Source organism: Molothrus aeneus, chromosome 1 (genome assembly GCF_037042795.1).
Source record: "Molothrus aeneus isolate 106 chromosome 1, BPBGC_Maene_1.0, whole genome shotgun sequence".
Lineage (NCBI taxonomy): Eukaryota > Metazoa > Chordata > Aves > Passeriformes > Icteridae > Molothrus > Molothrus aeneus.
The window spans coordinates 62,111,737-62,129,104 of record NC_089646.1 but is presented as its reverse complement, the minus strand read 5'-3'; the positions used below and the strand labels follow the sequence as shown (position 1 = coordinate 62,129,104).

General features: G+C 38.4%; 1 protein-coding gene across 1 annotated transcript in view; it reads left to right on the top strand.

The window, feature by feature from the left end:
- The window catches only part of E2F3 (E2F transcription factor 3), a 41,741-nt gene extending 26,472 nt beyond the window's left edge, over positions 1 to 15,269 (top strand). The window contains exons 2-7 of the mRNA XM_066545086.1: positions 3,730 to 3,841; positions 6,279 to 6,498; positions 7,102 to 7,260; positions 9,700 to 9,814; positions 12,131 to 12,269; positions 12,971 to 15,269. Coding sequence (XP_066401183.1) covers positions 3,730 to 3,841; positions 6,279 to 6,498; positions 7,102 to 7,260; positions 9,700 to 9,814; positions 12,131 to 12,269; positions 12,971 to 13,236 — 1,011 coding nt within the window. The 3' untranslated portion in view covers positions 13,237 to 15,269. The remainder of the gene's footprint in view (positions 1 to 3,729; positions 3,842 to 6,278; positions 6,499 to 7,101; positions 7,261 to 9,699; positions 9,815 to 12,130; positions 12,270 to 12,970) is intronic.
- Positions 15,270 to 17,368: the final 2,099 nt, after the last annotated feature.

The window sequence follows — 17,368 nt, the reverse complement described above, 5'->3', positions numbered from 1 at the left end:
GGGTGTTACACTGCTTCTACTCAGCAGCTCTCAGTGCAGGCTCATCACCCACCCAGCAGAAAAATAATTTCTGTTTTGGAGTAGGACTAAGTTCCTGCTGGTGGGGACCTCTTGAACCACCTTTCTGTGGGGGCTGATGAGGACATATCAATCAAGTGCTGCCTGCACCAGGAGAGCAGGGATGGAGGGAGGATGCAGAAGAGGTGGTGTCAGCAGCCTGATAGACCTAGGTAGCCATGAACTCAAACCAGCCCATTAAAGGGAATGGGCTATAATTTCCCCTTTGCACCTTTTCCACCCCTTTTGCCAATTAGTTAATACTACACTTGCTCCTTTTTTTCTCTTTTATAAGCATAACCAGCCTCCAACTTCCTCTTGAAAGTTAATCCATGAGACTGAGTACTGTAAAGTGAATTGCGTCAGGTCCTGTATACTTGAAAATACTTAGCTTATCCTGGGAGTTTTTAAACTATTTTCCTCTAGAGACAAGTGTTCTTAGGAAAGACGTTCTTGTGGGTTTGCCTCTGATGTGGATTGTGGTAGCTATCTAGGTTTCTTTTAAAAAAAAAAAAAAGAATTGAAGCTAAAAGGGCAAACCTACACAGGACTCAAGGTGCCATCAGTTTTTCATGGTCTGCACTGAACAGTGGGTCTGTAGTTGTATCTATATCAGGGATGGCTCATAGTATTGGAAGAGAAACTTGAGTTAAAGCAGTTGATGCCACAATTTTTACATCTGGACCAAGGTGTTGGGTAGGTATCTGGTTTAGCTTAATGGGATGCTTGCTTTCCTGTTACTTTTGTGTCTCTTGCTGGAAAGTATCAGTTTGTGGCTTACCTGTCTCATAGTTCCTTTTATTTTATGCTCCTTTCACTGTCTCCCTAAAGAATCTGACTTCCCATTTCTTGCACTCAGGTTTCACGTCACTGAGAAATTTTTAGTCCCTTTGCTTCCTATTTGTCCTTGTCATTTGGGATGCTTTGTGCTGGTGTCCTTTGGCTTGTTAAGTCTTAGCAGGTCCCTCTTACTGTGTCAGATGGTTGTGCATGCTATGATTGATCAAGTAATGAAATAAGGACAAATAATACTAATTTGTATAAATAGTGCAAATAGTGAATACAGTGCTGTAGCAAAAATAAGTGACACAAATCAAGATGTTTTTTAAGAGGCTCACTGATTCTGCTGATCACAGATCTTGAGATTTCTGAAGAGAAGCCAGATATCGGAAGGCACTATGAATAATTTTGGAGATGGGAGAGAAACTGTGAGTCACCATGGATCTCTAGTGCAAACAAAACAGCACTGGGAAATCTTTAGTCTGCAATTCATGAAAGAAGAAATTGAGAGAATACACCACTTCAGTCCTGCATATTATCAGTTATGAAGTTTGTAAAACAGGAAGGGGAAGTGAGGACTTGCTGAGTGACGTGTAACATCTGGCCAGAAATTAAACATTCCTCAGTGTTTCCTAAAATTGCCTGTCAGTAATCAGGATCTTTTGGACTCCACTAAAATATTTTGCTCTATATATCTCTCAGGTTTGCTGTATGCTTTGTAAACTAGAAAGCATCTATCTTGTAGATAGCTGTCATGTGGTATTTTTTTCACTAGCCTTACAGTGTCTGTAGGTGCACTGAGCCTGACAAGAGTGTGGTGTTTGTGCCAGCCCCAGCAGATGCAGGGAGGCTTTTGCTGCTCTGCAACCAAAGGATGCTGTCTGCATTCTCTCAGATTATTTGAAGTTCACGGGAAAAACTTATGTAAGTCTTTAACCACAAAAGTAGAGGCAAAATACTGTTGTTTTTATCTTGCAGACAAGTTGAGACAAAAAGTTTTGATGTGTAATCCAAACCTAAGTTTCTCTTCTGATGGAGAGAGCTGCAAATCTCTGGATTTTATGTTTTAAGCATTGCCCCTCCTTCTCACACCTGGTTTTGAGATTCTCTTTTATCTTTAATTGTATCCCTTTGGCCTAGTCTTCCCACGCCCTGAATTGTTCCCTTTTCACCCCTCCTTCCTTTGCTCTTACAGTTCTCAGGGTGGAAAAACACTTGCATAAAAAAGTGTGAAATGTATTTGTCTCTGTGGAATAGCTGTAATCTTAATTTAATCCAATTATGTTGGCTAAACATATTAGCTGGATGCTTTTGTTAACACTTGACCTTTAGAAATCTGTGTCCTTGGATTACAGAGCTGAACAGAGCAGAGGTGTTTCATGCTATTGGAAGCTGCCACCAGTGGTCTGCTGGGAGTGTAGTGCCTGTGTTGGTTAGAAGGATGCAGTTCAGTTTTGCCCTGTTGCCAGTGAATTTTATGCCTCTTCACACAAAATGTGGAGAAGAGTGGCTTGAATGCTCTGCATGTGCTGTTACACCATGGACTTGTATGGGTTTCATGTGCTTTAACTTGCCTTTTAATAAGTCTGAGGTTTGCAAGCAGAGTCCAACAGAAAGATGTTATTTAGCTATCCATAAATAAATGCATATAAATTACTTTATTTAGAGCCTTCTGTTGGTCACAGATGCAAAGTAAAGTGCATAAGAGAAATCCACAATACAGAAATACCTGTCTACAACTCCATAGCAGAACATATTGTTTTGTCTTGGTTCAGTGAGGAGCAAGACATTATCCAGCCCCATAGGGTGGATCTTAAAAAACAAGCAAATAATGTACTCTGAATTGCTCTACCTGACTGAATAAACAACATTCTTCAGGAACAGTTATTTTTCTAAACTTGATTAGACATAAAAGTTCTTTTTCCTGTGTCTTCCAGGTAATGTGCTTTCTATTGTTAGGATAACGAGTATCCCCAGATTTAATTTCAGTAACCTGAGTGGCAGGGAAGGGTATAGAATTGTTTCCAAAGATAGTATATTGTGTTTCTGTCTAGGAACAGAATTCATATTGGTGGTGGTTTTCACTGCAGTTTGTCTGTGTGCTGCAAAGTTTAATGGTTTCATTCACTATTTTCGTTATTCAAGATGTGTTTCCTTTGAGCTGAATGCAACATTTAGCAGATTTTCAGGCTTTGTCTAATACTACTTTTGCTCCACCTTACTTTAATTTAGGCAGCACATGTGCTAGTTAATGTGAAATAAATGTAGTGGTTGTGCTTTCAATGAGGACAAGTTTTTGAGAGGCAGAGGAGAGGACTTGTCCAATGCTGCTCTTGGTGTTGTGTCATGTAGGAAGTTCATAGTAGTGGAAATTATTGGTCCCCTCAAAGCCATCCTCTCAGACAGTGAAGGGAAAAATATAACTTGGACTAGGACTACTTTTGCAGAAACTTAGATGGTTATAACAAATTTTTCAAAGGAAATGTAGATTTGTGGATTCATACATATGGGTGCTTGAGAGGCTGTCTTTGTTTTTCTTAAATGAAATCTTCTCAACTCAAGTGAGGCCTGAAATCTTTCATACCTATTCAAGAAAGTCCAGACTAGACTGGAATATACCGTGAAATGGTCACTCAGCTTTTCAAATCTAAAAAAAAATGCTGAATTTTCAAATAAAAACCTCATCAACCTAGCTTTTGAGTGATATATTTAAGTCCGCCTTAAGATTCCAGTAAATATTTGGATTCCGTTGTGATGCACATGGGCTATGAACCTGTACTGATACCTTGGTGTGAAAAGTTCACCACTCTCTGCCTTTTCTGTAGTCACAATAATGTGTTTGATAAAGTGAAATACACTTCTTAACAATGCATTAATTATTTTTTTTAACAGGCAAAACGAAGGCTGGAGCTAGGAGAAAGTGGCCACCAGTATCTTGCAGAAGGACTAAAGACTCCAAAGGGGAAAGGAAGAGCTGCAACAAGAAGTCCAGATAGTCCAAAAAGTAAGGGAGCTGGTAACATGCTGTCATCAGTCTGCCTTACCTAGCTTAGAATGTGTTTATTGCTGTCCTTACCTAGATGTGTATGCAGCAAACTCAGCCCCCCAGCTGGGCAGTGGTCAGCAGGTTTACAGCATGGAGGGGTTGCTGCAGAGCAGGGGTTGCTAAGAGGCTGCAGAGGCTCCTGGCTGCCAGGTGTGTCCCTCTGCCTGCTGGGCAGCCTGTATTCTCTCTGCCCAGGGCCTCCTCTTCAGCCAAGGATGTGATGCTGGGGTGCTTGGAGAGGTGGATGCTGAGGAATGAAGGTGGCGTGATGGCATGGATTGCACAGTTATTAGGCAAGGCTCATCAGGCCTGCCTCCTCCTTGGCTGCTGGAGTTACAGCAGCTGCCTGCCAGGGCTTCTTTCCCTGGGCAGGGATTTGCAAAGAATGCTAGCTGTGCCTCAGCAGCACTGCATGAAAAATGCTCTTTGTGGCATCTGAGATGCCTTCTGTCCCTGCAGTGGGACTCTGGACACTGCCACTGCCTAGTTGCTCTGAGTACTGATTTTTGTACATCTGCATTGCCTTGGGCAGTGGGCTTCTTGCAACAGAAGCTGGGGGCTGTAGCCCTGCTGTCCTGTTTGGGGGTTTCAGCAGGAGAGTTAGACTGGCAGGGGGAGCCAGATGGGGCAAGGAGAGGACTGGAGCAGCAGTGGTAGTGATGTCAGAGCAAGAGATGCCAAAGGGCCTTCCTCATCAGTCTGCTGGTTTCTATTGAGGCAGATAGGAAAAGTGAAAGTAGTTAAAGATAGAAACTTAAAGCATAGGAGTTAAACAACCACAGTTGATTTAATTAAACTAAATTTCATTAAGCTGTATGAAGCTTATTTTAAATTGAAGTGGATTTTTGTAGAAATTCAGTACTGTTTGGTGCACAGGATGCTGATGCATCATTGATAAACGTGTACAAAGAATTTGGTGTGGGATGAAGAGCACAAGTCGTTTTAGGTGGGACTCCAGCCACTTCTTGCCATTATTACTCTGATCCTCTTACACTTTTCTAAGCCCCAAACAAAACCCTGACAAACCAACCACCCTTGCTCTAAATCCACAAGGTCATGTAAGTGACGAGAATGAGATTTAGATGAGATATTGGGAAGAAATTCTTTCCTCACAGGGTGGTGAGGCACTGGAACAGGTTGCCCAGAGAAGCTGTGGATGCCTCATCCCTGGAAGTGTTTCAAGGCCAGGTTGGATGGGGCTCTGAGCAATCTGGTCTAGTGGGAGGTATCCCTATCCATGGCAGGGAGGGTGGAACTAGATGATCTCTTAAGTTCTACTTCCAACCCAAGCCTTTCTATGAATATTCTTCCATTTCCTAGAGCAGACAAGCTCTGAGTCTACCCAAAGAAATACAGCTAGCTGGTTCTCTTTGCAAAGATGCAATGTCTTGGTTTTTATTGAAAAGCCATTGTATTCTTCAAAATATTTCAGGGTAATCTAAAGGTTCACTCCTCAGTGGGATTTTCAGTTTTGACTGACTTCTGCAGCTTAATGTATGGCATGACCCTTGAAAACCTGAAAAAGACCACTAAATCAGCCCATGTTCCACCCTGCATAATAGTGGAAGCAAATGAAGGGTTTGAGACGTACCAGCCCAGCAGACTTGTAATAATGGCTGGCTCATTTCCCTTGACAGAGAGGCCTTGAACATTTAGAATTAGGCATCATTCTGATACAAGTATTTAAACTCTTAAAAGCCCATCTGTGAAGTATATAGATGCTGCATTTGTGCATGGAAACCATGAATTGGTCCAAGCCGTTTGCTGACTTCTAATTTAGAAGCTATGGATACTCTGTCCCAGTTTGAGCATTGCTTGGTTATGAAGCAATGATGATTATAAATTGTTATTTAGTATCAATCTCCTCTAATTCACTTGAGTTTTCTCAAGCTGTGGAGTCTGACACTGATGGAATCTGTCATTGTGTTCACCCACTGAAGTACACCTAAGTCCTGCTTAATTGCATATGAAACACTTATCTCACATGAGGGGAAAATCAAACCCTGATGAAAGCTGGCTATCAGACTGATGAAGGAGAGTCACAGGGGATTTTTTGGGTTTGCTGCCAGGATAAATAGATACTAAAAATACTATTATGAATTCACATAGAAAAAGCCTAAGCAGAATATTTCCATATGTATCTATCAGACTACTGGAAATATTTGCATTTTAAAAAATGTATATATTTGCTCATGTACCTGTGACTTTTGGAAAAGTACATCTTGAAATACAAATACATAGTGGTAAGTTGTGTCTTAATGCGAGGTATGAGAGATTTCTTCAGTAAAAATGAAAGAAGTAACTGTAATATATGTAATTTCATTTTTGGTTGCTGCTTTCGGAACCAAAATGAGAAAAAAACTGATTTAACTTTCTTTTTCCTTTTCCTTCCAAGCTCCAAAATCTCCTTCAGAAAAGACTCGGTATGATACATCCCTTGGCCTTCTTACAAAGAAGTTCATTCAGTTGCTGAGCCAATCTCCTGATGGGGTCCTAGATTTGAACAGAGCAGCAGAGGTCCTCAAGGTGCAAAAAAGGAGGATTTACGATATCACCAATGTACTGGAAGGCATCCATCTCATTAAGAAAAAATCCAAAAACAACATTCAGTGGATGTAAGTATTCATTATCCTTTTCCATCCCTGCTGGCTGATTTCACTATCACAGGGCTGCAGTGTTTTTCTTCTCCCACCTTTCGTTCTAACACTTTGCTCCAAGCAATTATCCAAAATGCCTTCCAACAGAATAAAGTCCTATTTTCTTAACAGAATCTATTCTGTTAAGAAAAGTTTATAAAAAGCATTTTTCAGGGAATTTAGAAACCAGCATTTTGTTTGAAAACTGGATTAATTAATTTACTTGTGCATGTGGAGTAGGTTTTAGGTATGTGTTTCTACCTACTGCCTTCCTTGGTAAAAAGTAAAAAAATAAAAAGTAAAGTAAGTAAAAAAAGTCCTTTTTTAAACTGTGGTTAGAAACAAGATTTTGGAAGTAGCTGGAAATACTAAACTCTTTCATCTTGGTGGCAGTTCCAGAATGTGTTGTTGTCATAAAAAGATGCTTTTTCTGGAAAGCATCATTTATGTTGACTCGGTAGGGATGGGTTTAGGGAGAAAGGACGAAGAACCTGATCTGCAGTGTAAAACCCTGTCTCTCCCCTTTACCATGGTGTAGAATCAGGTTTTACAGAATTCTTCCTTCCTTCTGTGTGTCTGCAGGGGCTGCAGCCTGTCCGAGGATGGTGGGATGCTGGCGCAGCGCCAGGGCCTCACCAAGGAGGTGACGGAACTGACTCAGGAAGAGAAGAAACTGGATGAGCTAATCCAAAGCTGCACACTGGACCTCAAGCTGCTAACAGAGGACTCAGAGAATCAGAGATATCCTTTTTCCCAAAACCTCAAAGGTGCTCAGCCTCCTTGCTGTGCCCTGTAATACTAGGAGACTTCCTCTGTGTAATGTCATTGAAAGAAAGCATCAGAAGCTTCTAGAAGTTGAAAAGGTTTTAATGTGGTTTGATATAAAAGCTGCTTAAGCAGCTTGAACCTGCAATGCTTCTGGAATGTGAAAAGGAAAACCAGAAAAGGTGATACATGAAGGAGATTGTTAACATTTGTGTTCACCTACAGTAGAACCAAGAACCTTTACTGATTAATGAGTGAGGATATCCAATTGCATTTTTTTCAAGCCTACAGCAAACCACAGTTTTATGTGTTTAGAAATTATAAAGGCATGAAGAGAGAGTCTGGTCAGGTAACAGACTTGTTTAGTCATTACTTTTTTTTAAAATTTATTTCACTTTAAATATAAATTACAGGCACAGAGAGGAAGATAAGGTTGGGATTAGTATGAAACTTGCAACAAAGTTTCGGATTCCTCTGGTTGGAGAATCGGTAATAAAATATAGATAAAACTTCTGTGAGCTCTCAGAATAATTTAGGCTGAATTATTTAATGTAATAATTGCATAAGGTTCATATGACTTATTTTGGCTGTTAATGCTCTTCGTAATTAACCAGTTGTCATTTTCCTTGGATTTCCCAACTATTAGCAACACAAGAAAGCATTTTATCAAATGCTGATATGAAAATTTATTACTATATATAATCAGTAGTGTTCAAATAGCATCTAATAAAGTGGATTTATTCTCTGTTCTGAGGGACAGGAAGTAACTATGGGAGTACCAGTAAAAAGTACTTGAACTATGTGAACATTGACTTTTGACTGGATTTCATAGACATTTTGATGTAACCAAAGATTGCCAGGTGGAGTGGGCAGTAGGATCAGTACTGCCTTTAGCTAAGAGTATAATCCATGAAGAGACATAAGCAAGACAAAGCTGAACATGACAGTTCTGAATTTTTGTAGCACTAAATCCTGTGGGGATGAACTCTGCCTTTTCAAACCTTACTTAACGAGTGGCAAAAGCCTTGATAAAAGCCATTTGGGTGAAAGATGATGACCTATCACTTTGCCTCTTGACTTGTTTGATCCAAGATAGATACAGTATGTATGGGAGCTTGGGCAGTCGGTCTTGCTGTACTGCTCAGTAACAGCACACACTCACACCACCCAAAAGTATATATAAAGTCAGGCTTTTTATTCCCCTGGAATAAACGTTATGCCAGGTAACAGATGACAAAACTAAAGAGCTGGAGCTGTATGCATGTGATCATGGCCATTTCACAGTTCTTTTCAGAGACAAAAGCACTTTAACATCTCAGTTACATGGATCAGTATGTGAGGCTTCCCCATATAGTAACCCCTAAAACACTGACATTTTGACAAATACTTGTTGAACAGCAAAATATTCATATTTATTCTGTCCTTATGCAGAAATTGACATTCTGCAGTCTAGAGGTTTAAAGTAGCTGCTTAAACAGGCTTTAAAAATAGTTTTGTATTACATAAATTAATATATAAATATATGAATGTTGCATAAATGTTTGTATATTTATATATATTTTATATAGGTTCTATGTATTATATATTTATGTTTGCAAAGCCCTTCAAATTTAAACTGAAATTAGGATTTTTGTCAGCCTGGAGAAGAGAAGACTCCAGGGAGACCCTATAGCACCTTCCGGTACCTAAAAAGAGCCTATGGGAGATCTGGAGATGGATGTTTTATTAAAGACATTGTTGTGAAATGGCTTTAAACTGAAAGGAGGTGGGTTTGGATGAAATATTAGACAGAAGTTCTTTACTGTGAGGTTGGTGGGACATTGGCACAGGTTGCCCAGAGTAGCTGTGGATGCCCCGTCCCTGGAATTGCTCCAGGCCAGGTTGGATGGGGGTCTGAGCAACCTGGTCTAGTGAAAGGTGTCTCTGCCCATGGCAGAGGGGTTGGAACCAAATGATCTTTTAAGGTCCTTTCCAGCCCAAACCATTCTATGATTCTATGATGCTGTGTATGCACTTCTATAGCATGCATCTATAAATTTCCTATACCCTTTTCCTGTGATTTTCAGCTCTCTGCATATTGATAGCAAGTGCATAAAAATTTTTGCTTCATGGAGTCTATTAGTAATTTCAGGTTGTTGAACCTGAATTTCTGTAGTTTCCCCCATATTGAGGAGGAGAGGAGCACTCAGCACAGAGAACCCCTTTTGTTCACTAAATGGTGGCCCCAGCTGTTACATCAAAGGGAAGTTCTCACAGGCCTTCACAGTGGCAATCACTCTGTAGAGAACAGAAAACCTTGGGCTAAGAGCTTTGTTGAAAATAAAGAAAATGGAAAAATAATTGAAAGACTTCTGCCTTTTCTAATAGTGTGAGTGTATTGTAACCTGGGTTGAAAAATTCCTTAACACTGATTACATTAGCTTACGTGACGTACCAAGATATTAGAAAAATTAGTGGCCTTAAAGACCAAACTGTTATAGTTGTGAAAGCTCCTCCAGAAACAAGACTTGAAGTGCCTGACCCAGTGGAGGTAAGGAGAATCTGGCATTTCCTGCCTGGTTATATATAGTTTTTCTACAAATGCAGTGTCTCCTGAGTCTTACCGTAATATGTGCCCAGGTACACAATCCTATATTCTTACGCATTTTAGGGATGTTTCTGTAGAAAAGGAAGGGGAAACTTTAAACATCAATTCACACAGAACAATCGTTATTTGTTCCTTTTCACTCACTTTCAGATTTCTTCAGAGTAATCCACACTATTTACAGATATTTTCTTTTGCTATGCTTTACATAAAGAGAAACTCTTTCTTGACAATTGAAATTTCCTTGGTTTGTAGCAATGTAAAGTCTTTCACAAGAAATTCGGCTTTCTTATCTTAGTTAAAAAGTTAATGGAAAACTCAATGCCTTAAGCATCTTGACAATGCATATAACTGATATCCTAATTTATTGAAACATGTTTTCATGTAGGAATTTATTTTCTGAAGTATTACAGGTATTGTAGAAATTTGTGTTTTACTCCTAGAAACATTCTTGCCCTTCCTTCTTTCATCATCATCATCTTTGCTTCATTGGCACTTATTTATTTTAATTCTCACTTGGGAAGACAGACTCAAGTATGTTGGGCAAATGGGAATAATTGGCAGGAATAGCTTGGTTAGAGATTCAAAAAATGTACCTAATTTCTTCACTCAAAGAGCAGCTAGAGATGGGGCTAACCCCACAAACACGGCAAATGTTTTGTTCATAGCTGTGCATTAATCTTTCATCCCTACACCAGGCCAAGTGAGCTCAGCCATACCTGCTGCCCTGTGGGCAGGATCAGACTCTGGATTCCCTGTCACTTTTTTTCCTAAGATTATTCTGCACTTGCTTAGACCCATTTTGGTTTCCATCCTTCTTTTTTTCTTTTCTTTGCCTTTGTCCTTACTTTCCCCTTTGAACCTTGTTGCAGGTTCTGGCAGGAAGAATAAATCATTTTGCTGCAATGAGAAAAGTGTATCTTTTATCAGTATTCATAAATATATACTGTTATTGTTGTTTGCTTTCCTGTTTCTTTCCCCTGGGCATTTTGCTTTGATTTTTAATTCAGCAAAATCAGGCAGGCAGAGAGAGATGCACACGATCATTAAAATTAGTGCTTAGACCTCCCTTATCCTCTATACCCACCTTATTTAATTTTCAGCTTCAGGCAGTAAGGTCCTATTTCTTTCTGTCACATGCTATTACATTTCACTGTTCTTTTTTTTGCATACCTCAGTCACTCAATAGTACGTTCCTTCTTCAACTCCTGCTCTTTACATCTCCTTTTTCTCCAGTTATCTGCAGCATTGACCTAAGTACTTTTAACTGTTTTCTCTTCCCTGGCAAACCCCCATTCAGTTGCTGTTCTCTGTGTTTGTAAATGCTGTCTATTATGTTACATAACTGTCAGAACCCAAATAATAAAAGGAACATTTTGCCAAAGGGCACGAAAGGAAATATTTTAAACAAGTCTGCAAAGCGGTACCTAATGCCTATATTTATGCTTTTTAGAAAACTATTGATGCAATTCAGCAGCAGCAGGTTTATTTATAACCAGAGTAATTTATGGTTTTCCATCATAACACAAAGAGCAGCTTTGCAGGTTTTCTGTGCCTGGGTCATGTTGGTTTACTGCATCAGTGTGTGAAAGTTAAGAAAAATGTGACTTCTTGCAACAAATTAGCAGTTCCTATTCAGAACCGCCATCAAAATCACTGCCTTGAGGGGGAAGAAGAACTTACATAAGTAGTTTGGGTGAAGAAAATGGCATCTGGTTTGGAGATTTTTGGTTATTTGGAGATGTTGCCTGATAGGTGAACTTACATACAGGTATCTGAGTTCAGTTGAGTAGGTGCTGAAGGCCCTTGGGAAAGTGGGAAAGATGTTTTGGCATCTTTTTAAAGCAGAAACATTTGTACAAATACATTCAATATTATTGTTATGAATAATAATAAAACCTGTGACTTGCATCCCACAGTTCCCTTCCATCAGAATGCTCCAGGCTATTGTGGTTATAAGAAAATGTTTGGAGTTTAATCCTTTATGCCTCCCTTCTTATGATATGACATACAAAAATGGTGGGATTTTGAGATTTGTGCACTACAGTGGAAAAAGTTTTTATGTTCTAGTCTGCAAGATAAGATACATCAGCCAAACCTTTCACATCTTGAAAAAAAAAAAAAAGCTTGGTGTTCTTTTCAGGTTCTTTTGATTAGTAAAACTGTTCTCAAATACTCACAACCCAGTAAGAATTTACTCAGTATCATCAATATTCTCTTGTGTTCATTGGTGTAACACCATTCTGCTGTTTGTTTTGTTAGCAGAGCGCCTTGATACATTTATCTAGTACTCAAGGACCTATTGAAGTTTATCTGTGCCCAGAGGAAAATGATGCCCTCAGTCCAATGAAAACCTATAGTCAGGACCACAATGGAAATATTTCCAAAACCATTTCCAAAGGTAAAATTATTTCTTTGCACTACTAATGGCCTTTCTTCAAGCTCACATTAAAGGTTTCAGCTTGAACTTTGGATTTCCAGCTCTTTTTCTTTGGCTTTATTTTTCTAAGTGGAAAGCTAAGGTATCAATTTTTCACTATGTATTTCTGGTTGATGTAGTCAGAAATAAGTTTTCATTTGCATCATTTCTTTAAAGTAAGTTTTCTATTTGCATATCATATGTAACCAAAATGTATGTAATTCTGAAGAAAGAGACAATAGTGTTCCTTTTAAGTTTTCAAATAAGACAGTAGCAGTAAAGATCCATCTCAACACAAGAGGCAGAAATCTCTGTGTATGGGTATATGTGAAGCTACATTTCTTCACTGACATCTGGTACCTAGAAAATTCTCAGGTTTGACTATGAACTCCATTGAAAAATGGGCATCTCACAATGTTTATTTCCCCCTACAGATGTTTAAATCTTGTAAGATGATTTTTTTAATAGAAAAGTCAGAGATGATAGCAACATGGTCATTTTTGAGAAGCCCTTTGTAACACATCAAAAACAAGCTAGCAATTATATGGAGGCCATTTTTTTATTGTTGAAATGATTCTTTATGAAAGGCCCTTTATGCAGTGGTTACTTTGTTTGATCTGTGTTTGATATTTCTACGGAGATTAAATGTGACAATTTTTATTTTTTTCTCGCTCCTGTCACAGAAGTGGCTTCTGCTAACTCAGGACAAGGTGACTGCTCAGTAAATATGGCAACAATCTCTCCATTGGCTTCTCCAGCCAACCTTCTACAGCAGACCGAGGACCAAATTCCCTCGAACTTTGAAGGACCATTTGTGAATTTGCTGCCTCCTCTGCTTCAGGAAGATTATTTGCTGGGCCTTGGGGATGAAGAAGGCATCAGTGACCTCTTTGATGCTTATGATTTAGAGAAACTTCCTTCACTGATGGATGAATTTATATACAGCTGATTGTCTTAAGTTCTGTCCGTATCTAAACTATGTTTTTAATGGAATCAAAAAACCTGCCGTCATCCAGAGTTGTCCTCTACTTACCATAAAATAGCATTATTAAATAAACTAGGCTCCTGAACAGTGCTGATATTTTAATTGAATACTCCCTGTAACACCATAAGAAACAAGGGAAGGCTATTACAGCAGAGCCTTCTCCTTGACCCTGAGCTCCAGTGCCTTGCGAGTCAGCAGGTGCAAGCAGGTGACCGTGGATGTTTTGTCTTCACACTCCCCCAGTCTCTGCTTCCCGTGACAAGTGGGCTTACGGAGAAGGGCTCCATGAACTGGTTTAGTCCTAAATCACAATTTTGTAATAGTATTTCAGGTCGTGCCTTCTGCAGAGAATGCATGTCTTTTGAGTGTCACAACATGGATTGTACATGCAGTGAACGTAAATATGAAGTAATGCAAAAGAGTGGAATGGGATTCTTGAGCTACTTGTGGGAATGTTTAAATTGCTGTCATAATGCTCATTTTGAGCTATGTATATGTCTCATTATGAGGTCAAATACTTATGTCCTTAAAAGCTTTTAATGAAAAGAAAATACACTGTAAATGTAGTGTATATTGCAGATATTGAAAAGTATAAAGTTCTGCCACTTCTCGTAGTAATCGCAGATTTTTAAAAACGCTTGTGTGTGCGTGTGTGTGTGAAAGTAGCTTTTGTTGGTTGTTTTTTTTAAACTAGAACGAAGATGCACAGTTCAATTTTACTGCCCCCAGCGTGCATTAGAACTGGTACAAGAATTTTTGTGGTACTAAGTGGGGCTTCATGTTAAGTGCCTACTAGAGATGCACTGTGGGTTTTTCCCTCTATGGAAAACACTTATGCCAAGCTTTGTTTGTTCAATATATCATATTTATCTCAGTGGGTTAGTTTCCTCTGCTTACAGCTTTTTATAATTCTCTTCGCCAGCAAAATGGAACTAATTTTTTTCCAAAGTACATAACTGTAAGTACCACATCAACTGAATTGCATTTATTTTTTGAAGATCTTTGCTAGTATAGTATAGTACCAATATTTATTTTTTGAACGTCAGAGGAATTCTAAGAAGTCTTAAATAATTTTTTTTTCCTTGAGTGTAAAATATTTTGCCATGTTCTGGGCTAAATTAATGTAATGTTGATTAGATGATGCCCATATAATCTTTTTGTTTGCATTACTGTTGTGCTTATCTGACATACTCAGAAAATTAGTACTATTTGTACTGTAGTAGAATATTATGTATGCAGGTTTTCTGGTACCATTGAGTTGCTGCTATGAAAGCTCACACACGAAAAGGCAAGAAGTCACAGTACTAATAAGGAAACTGTATGACTGTGTGGGTTTTAGAATATAACAAATGTATAAAGGGCAACACATAAAGAACTGTTAAACAGTGTTAAGTGTGTGTTTATATGTACAAATGTTTGCATAGATCATTCAGCAGTTGTATTTAATTTGATATATGTTCTCAACTCACACTTTAGTTATCTAGCAGTTTTGTACAATAGAATTAATTTGTAAACACTGCCAGAATATTTTCTAGCTGGTTTGTAATTTTTTAAGAGTTTTTTTAGATGTGGATCTGTAAATAAAATTGTAGTATTTAAAGTTTTTGTCTTGTGGAAGAGGAAAGTAAAAGTTGTGTGAGCATGAAGATTTGCGAGACAAAGGGGCACTTTTGCGAGGGAAGAGAAAATGAAGACTAACGCAGACCATCTTTTTTTTGTACAAATTAAACACTTGTCCCAGTGCGTGTGGGCAAAATACTAATCTAATTTAGCTTTGCATTGTATGCTAGTTTAAAAAAAAAAACAAAACTCTGTAAAATACTGTAAAAAAAAAAGGAAAAAACCAACAAAAAAAGCTTTTATGGTGAGTTTTGTAAATAGATTTACTAAAGGGTGACATGTTCTCTAGCTGTGATCTTACCACTTCAAATGGATGTAATTTGAATAAATTTTGTATGGTAATGAATCAATAAAAATGAAATTTTTTAAAGACTTTAGATTTGTATACAACTATTTAAATTTTTCTTAGTCTTGGTGCCTGTCATACTGCTTCTTGAAACCTGTTACTGTTTTCGTTATTAGTGCAAACACTCATTTGACAGATAGTTTCAATCCCTTTGTTTTTAATTATGCCAACATTTCAGTGGGTTTTTTTAAGCCAGACTGAAACAAAAATAAAAGACACAGCAGGTGATCCAGAGGTTGGGATTATACAAATTTATTTTTATTTATTCCCTCTCCTCTCATATGAATTATGAACAGACTTCTTGCACACTTGATAGAAATGGTGTTATTGTAGGATTAAATAACATTAAAGTACTTGTTGAGGAACTGCTTAACCTGCCCCAATAATTGTCCAGAAGTTTCCTAAAGTAGCTTTGAAAAGAAGTGTTTTCTTGAGTCACTTCCAACAGTCCCTTGCACCAGACCTATATTTACGAACTTGTACTTCTTTTCTGGTATTAGTGCTGCACCTTTTTAGATACTTGGCCATCCATCAACTGCAAAAAAGGAAAAAAAAAAAGGATAATAAAATCACAGTAATACAGTTGATTGCTTAAATGTTGTACCTCTGAGCAAGTCACTTGTGTCTTGTTGACTTCCAGTACACTAGGAGAAGGCTATTACTTTTTCTGTGCACCTGTATATATTCAAACATCTGCACACAACAGTACTGAAAGGAAGATTACTGAAAGGTCCTCTCTATATTCTTAATGAATAATAAAGGAAGGCCAGAAGTCTGTGTTCCATTATCTCCTTTTGAAGCAGAGGTGGCAATAAATATCTGCTGTACCTCCCTGGCTTGTTCTCAGTTTCTCTGTACTCCAGTTGCCATAAGCACTTTTTTATTTGCCCCTAGAATCTGCTTCTGATTACTAGTTTTCATGTCACTTTCCCCTATCCTTCCTTCTGCTTTCTGTATCTGCTTTGCAAACTTGGGATGTGCTGAGGTGCAGGATAAAAAAATCAGCCAGTTAAAATACTTATTCCTGCTCTTCCAGGCTAGCACGGTGTACCTCAACATTATTCAGTGTACAAGTATTAGTTCCAGGGAGGTTTTATTGGGGCCTGTATGTGCTGCATTCCTTGGCTGCCAGCAGATGGAAAAGGTTTTGGAAAAATCTGTCAACATAGCCTGAATGATAGGCAACTGTTTATTTCTTTACACACAGGAAAGGAGTTTGAAAAAAAAAAAGGGAGGTTCATGCTCATGTACAGTAAGAACTCATTCACCTACAAATGACCAGAAACAGTAACTATATTCCTTTTTACTTATACCTGAAAGAATAAATTGCACCTTGATCTTGATGCTGACATGAACATCTCTGTTGTAGAAAGAATTCAAGATATGTGAGGTAGCATGAAAGAGCTATATGTTTAAAAGCAAAAAAATTATTATATGTTTTTTTTTCCCCCGTGTGAAACACAATTAATGCACAATGCCATTAGTGTTCCTGCAGCCAACAGTTCTCAACACTGAGTGAACCATGAGCCTGAATAGCAAAGTCAGTGAAGTGATACTAACCAAAGCATAAACAAGCAGAATTCATCTCTCCATTCTGCTTTTCATGCTGAAGTAAGAGCTGCCTGGATATTACTCTACAGCTAAGCAATGATCAGAAGAATGCTTGCTTGGCTTAGTTTATTAAGTCTGGGAGTTTCTTTACCCACTATTTTCTTTCTAAAACTTGACAGGAAGAAAGTGTCATATATAACAGGAAAAAATAGGCTGTCACCAGTTCTGAATGGTGCTGAATGTTGCTCACAAATGACAAACCAAATTCTCTTAAATTTCAAGAGTAGAGGAAAAAAAGATCTAATTTCTTGTGTCTCTTTTAGGACTTCTCCTTTTTTTTATTAATACCTTCCCACCCATTTCAACCCAGATATGATTTTAGTTACCAGAGAATTAGGTTGCCATATAAAAATTGAGCCTTCCCCTCCCTGGCCATTTTCCTTCCCTAAGGATGTTTGTTGAGATGCTCTAAACCCACTAAGGATGTAACTTCTACTTACCAGGACGTGAAGCTGATATTTGGATTTAATTTTCCCAGCAGTTTTTGTGTTTTTCCAACCACCTGCTCCTGGCAAAACC